We start from the raw sequence: 5,361 nt of genomic DNA on the forward strand, positions 1-5,361 counted from the left end.
TAACTCTAAGGTCAAGTTCTTGTGTCAAATATTGGTGAGGTGATGTGGTAAAATCTGATTGGAAATAATGTGAGAAAAATAAATAAATATATTTAATATTAATTTCTGATTGGCTAGTGAAAATGTCAAACACTCGTCAAATATTCTACTAACGCCCCTTTGTGTCAAACTTTGACGTCCCGTTAATTAACTAAACCAAATATTCATTCATTATTGAAATTGTTTCCCCCGTTCCTGCTCATATTAATTCCAATGGTCTCTGGAAGACGTTTGCATCATTCGGTAATATTTAAAGACTTATGTTACAAAGAATTTATCTAAGTCATGAAAATGCTCCTCCTTTTTCCCCAAATCTATAGATCCCAATTCTCATAAAAGAGGCCATATTGCACTCCTTTTGAGAGAGTGCCTTTTCTAGGTCTCTTTTGAGTTAACTAGATTTTCGTGTATTTTAGATTCTGATTTATTTGCTAAAACCCTTTTTATTATTTAGATTCTCAACTTTCATTTTTATGTTGCCATTGCAAGATTCTATAAAACTAAACCAAATATTCATTCATTATTGAAATTGTTTTTAATGTCTATTTTACCGAATGTTATGTATATAGCTGATTAGCTTTGTTTAGAGAAAATATTTTTTGGATTTGAGTGATTTTATTCTTGAAAAAAAAACAGAAAATTGAGAACGTAAAATTTTAATCTAGGGGTTAAGAAAGAAGGTGATGTGGTGGTGTTTGAAGGAAGTAGTAGACTGAACGGGCAAAGTTGACGACCTTAGTCATGTGTCTTGCACCACATGACAACAAAGTTGACGACTTTAATCACAAATACCTCTCGCAAAACAAGTGTAAAGTACAATAATCCCGCACACTAAAAAAAAAAAAAAAAAAAAAAGATTTAATAATCCCGTATAAAATCAAAGATAAACGTCTCATGTAATTTTTTACACGAAAAAATTACCATAGGACGATAGGAGACAAAATAAGAAAACGAGAGAAGGTATTTAATAGGTTAGTGACACAACAAGAAAACGAAGATTGCACACCAATAAGTGGTGGTTGCAAATTTTCTGAGGTTCCAATTCGACCATCGTCTCGCCACCATAATCCACAATCACTGCCACAATCTTTTTCTACTCTTCATCATTATATCACTTCTTTCCGATTTTAACCCAAACCCCTTTTGATTTCTAAATCAAGAAAGTCAACGTAGAAACCCTAACAACAAAAAAGTCGGAATTTGGGGGGTTTTGCTGTGTTGAAACGATTTCTGAACTGGGTTTTTGATCTAGCTTCATAAAGATGGCGACTTTCAGGAGCATGGATGAATTCTGGCTGTTTTACATGAACCAGCACTCAAAACCAGCAACAAGAAGGTGGCATTTTGCAGGGACACTCTCAAGCATCTTGTGTTTGGTTTATGCGGTTTTGTTTAATTGGTGGTTCTTGTTCTTTGTGCCTTTGTTTGGGTATGGTATGGCTTGGTATAGTCATTTTTATGTGGAAGGAAACATACCTGCAACTTTTGGTCATCCAATTTGGTCCCTTATGTGTGATTACAAGATGTTTGGTTTGATGATTACTGGTCAGATGGATAGAGAGATCAAAAGGTTAGGTAAAAGACCTGTCCTCTATTGATTTCTATTGTTTCCTTTTTCAATTCGGATTTGGTTTACTTAATCATATATACATGGGATAATAATATGTTTGGTCTGATCTTATATTTGGATACTCTGCCTTTTGTGTGTATATACATATATCAAAGAATCTAGTGTTTCAAATATATTGTTGGAGTAATTGTTACTATAATTTGGATGGATGATATTAAATTTCCAATTGTATATCTTGATTGGTGGGTAGATCATGTGTTTTTGAAATGTCTCTTTGAAAAATATTAAGTACTTAACCAATATGATCCTTTTTAGCTCAAAGTAAGTGATGTTGTTTCATACTATAATTTAATAACCGAAGTTGACAAAATGAATTGAAGTGAACTCGACTAGTTACGTATCTTTAAGTTTCATAGTTCTCTTGTAGTACTATGTTTTGAACTCATAACCATTTAATTTACTTACCCCTGTCTATGAAAATCAAGTTAAATTCTATTTTACCGAGTGCAAAGTACAAACGGTTTATAATTCTTGCAATGGTTTTCAAGTTGAAGTAGCAACTTTATGATGATCCTCTAGCACACACACTAGAGCTTCCTGTTAGGACTTAAAATATGGTGTGTGTTGTGGTAGGAACAAGTGATGTAAGTGGTGATGATTCATACATAGCATTCACCATCTTCATATCAAACACACCTACTGCATTCATTATCATCATCATAATCTTGGCTTTTCACATCCATTGAGCAGTAAAACTTGCTTTTTTACAATAAATAATATGTGTATCGGTTTAAATATAAGCTGGTGCTTTGCTTTCATTAATACTAAGATAACAATGACCAGACTCTTGGTAATTCTTCTTTTCTTTCATGCCTGATAAGGAGACATCATCTTCTTTCTTTAATGTTGTGTGTTTTATTTTAACTCGAGCTTAACGCTTTCAGGTAAGTATCGTTTCTATTTCATACCTATTTGTATGTGCGTCTTTAATCTATTTTATTTCTTATTGGCCGGAGCTGATAGCACTCTTTCTGCCCTCAAGTAGAGTTACGGATGAATTTTTCTACCCATGAATGTAGAAACGATTTCATGGGTAGAGAAACGACTTCCCTTTCCTTTTATTCTAGGATAGAGAAATGATTGTCTACATCTCACATTCCCATACCCCGCATACATGGGATTGATTTTTTGTTTTTTGTTTTTTGTTGTTATAGTTGTTAAATTCTTCTTCGATAAAAGCTTTGATAGAAGTTCACCATTGCATTTAGCCCATTTAATGGATGCTCTTGTATATATTTAGTGCTGTCAACATATTGCTAACATTATATTACATGACATACAACAATATAGTATCAACAATACAAAATGAGGATATTTGAAATCCTGAGTTTTAATTTGCTTGTTTTCTTATCTTGGACGATCAATCCAACGAGTGTAATGTAAATAAAGAAACTTGCAATGTAGCTACATTGTTCTTTTCAGATTAAGAAGGTTGAAGAATTTGTAATTTTTGATTCACCACATTAGAATCAATTTGTTTTTCGCTAACCTGTGCTGTGTTTTACATACTGATGCCAAATGCTTCTCCAATCATATACGAGTACTTATCTCAGGGTTACAAATGGGTCACTATCCAATTTACATACGAGTGGCCGCCGAGTGGGTTTGTGACTTGAGAGATTGTATTCATAATTTAAACAACACGATGAACTACAGAGTGGAGCGATCACATGACCTAACCCGTTGCGGTTCCATCTACGGGGCAACATAAAATCATCAAGTTCCTATCAATTTTTCTATTTAAGAAAATAAGAATAGGGTTGTAGAAAAACACAACATAGTTGTTTAAGTTCATTGTTATTGTTATAATATTAACTAGTGAAATGACCCGTGAGATCACGGGTTTGTTTAAACGTAACAATTAATTGATATGTTTTAGGTATTACCTGAATGTAAATGCTAAATTCATTTAGTTTAATAACATGTGGAACCACAGATTCCGACAAAAAAAACTTGATAATCAAATTATTGAAGTTTATAAAATGCATATAGCAAATAATGACAACGAAAGTGTACCATAAATATTTTTCCTGTAACATATGATCCGAAATAATCGAAGATTTTGAAAGAGAGAATGTTAAACAATTAATACGAAGATAGGTGATATTATTTTGAAATTTTGACTAAATAATATGCAGGAGAAAATTTTTTAAAATTAGAAACAGAATAATTGTTTAAGCTATCTCTTTTGCATTTATTTTTCATTATTATCATTTTACCTTTTATTGTTATTAATTAAGTGTATATAATTAAGATTAATTGTTATTTATGACATCATCATGGTGCTCTAAGAATTTTTCAATTTCTTTTTGAATTTTTTTTAAGCTTGAAAAATGTTTATTTATAATATCATCATTTTAGAATTTTAATTGAAACTATAGATAGATAGATATAGATAGATTTGTAGGGATTATAGGGATAACTACAAGGTTATGACACTTGATCTTCTTTTAAGTGTCGACTACTAACCAACCACCACGAATGTTACAGTAACCAACTCAGGTGAACTCACTCCACTCCTTGGTTTAATGGTTAATTATATCATACCACCAGCACAAATGCACTTTGATTACCGAAGTATCTACGGACCAGAGGTGAAAAAATATACTATGATATATCTTTTTAACTAAAATATGTTCAATGTTAAAAGGATGAATAATCATTCTATTATTAAGAGGCATGGCTAATTGGTACATTTATCATCTGTACGGAATAATTTAGTGTTGTGGTCATATCTAACACAGTGAACCAAATTCAAAAGGTGTATATATGGCAGGGACATCACGAGGGGATTGTGTTTTCTTTTAGAAAGAGTCGGAAAATTACCTCCACTAGTCCCACACAAGTATAGATGCACAAAAACCGGATCCGGATTTAAAAAAACCGGACAAAAAAAAACCGGATTTTTCCGGATCCGGTTCCGGTTCCGGATCCGGTTCTCGGGGTCGGTTTTTTCGGATTTTTTTCGGAATCGGATTTTTTTCAGATCTCGACCGGATTTTTTTCGGACTAAGATCTTTGTCGGATTTTGATTTTTACCGGTTATATTTTTACCGGTTCGATTTTTATAACTTTTGAACAACAATAATATAATCAATATAAACAAAATGTATAACGCTTAAACAACTATAAATAATATAATTATAATTTATAACACTTAACACTATAAATAATATAAATAACAACATTTTTATTCAAATGATTAACCACTATAGATAATATAAATAACAATAACAATACATTTATTTGAACGATACAAGTTACAACTATAAGTATACAAAAGTTAATACATTATTCGAGCTTCGGCATGGCCATCACCCGATAATGAATTACGAGCAAAGTATATCGAGCTTCGGCATTGCCATCACCCATTATACATTACTCGTCTTGCCTTCGTCGTTCGTAATATGCTTCACTTCTTCAAATTCGGGGTCATCAACCGCAAATGTTCGTTGGTAATTTGCAATATATTCGTCTATGTTAATGGGATCATATTCACCTTCCTCCACTTCGGTCTCGGTATTTTCTTCGGTTGATGAAGGTGATAATCCCGCTTCTATTTCTTCCATCTCTATAAAATCTTCAACGTCATTATCTAACGGACATTCTAATGACGTTTGATCTTGTATCCTATCTACCCCGTCCAAATAATCCTTCAAACATACGCATACTTCCACGGCTTGGGGGGTAAG

At 32.5% G+C, this 5,361-nt stretch overlaps 1 protein-coding gene across 1 annotated transcript; it reads left to right on the plus strand.

Moving 5' to 3' along the window:
• The first annotated feature begins 1,021 nt into the window (after positions 1-1,021).
• LOC139877576 (uncharacterized) lies at positions 1,022-1,782 on the plus strand. The gene has a single exon (XM_071865013.1). It carries the CDS (start codon positions 1,302-1,304, stop codon positions 1,635-1,637), a length of 336 nt encoding a protein of 111 aa, XP_071721114.1. The 5' UTR covers positions 1,022-1,301; the 3' UTR covers positions 1,638-1,782.
• The last annotated feature ends 3,579 nt before the right edge of the window (positions 1,783-5,361 follow it).

Source organism: Rutidosis leptorrhynchoides, chromosome 11, assembly GCF_046630445.1.
Source record: "Rutidosis leptorrhynchoides isolate AG116_Rl617_1_P2 chromosome 11, CSIRO_AGI_Rlap_v1, whole genome shotgun sequence".
NCBI lineage: Eukaryota > Viridiplantae > Streptophyta > Magnoliopsida > Asterales > Asteraceae > Rutidosis > Rutidosis leptorrhynchoides.

What these genes read in the sequence shown, in the direction of transcription:
- LOC139877576 (XM_071865013.1), top strand. Translation starts at nt 1,302, where the DNA reads ATGGCGACTTTCAGGAGCATGGATGAATTCTGGCTGTTTTACATGAAC.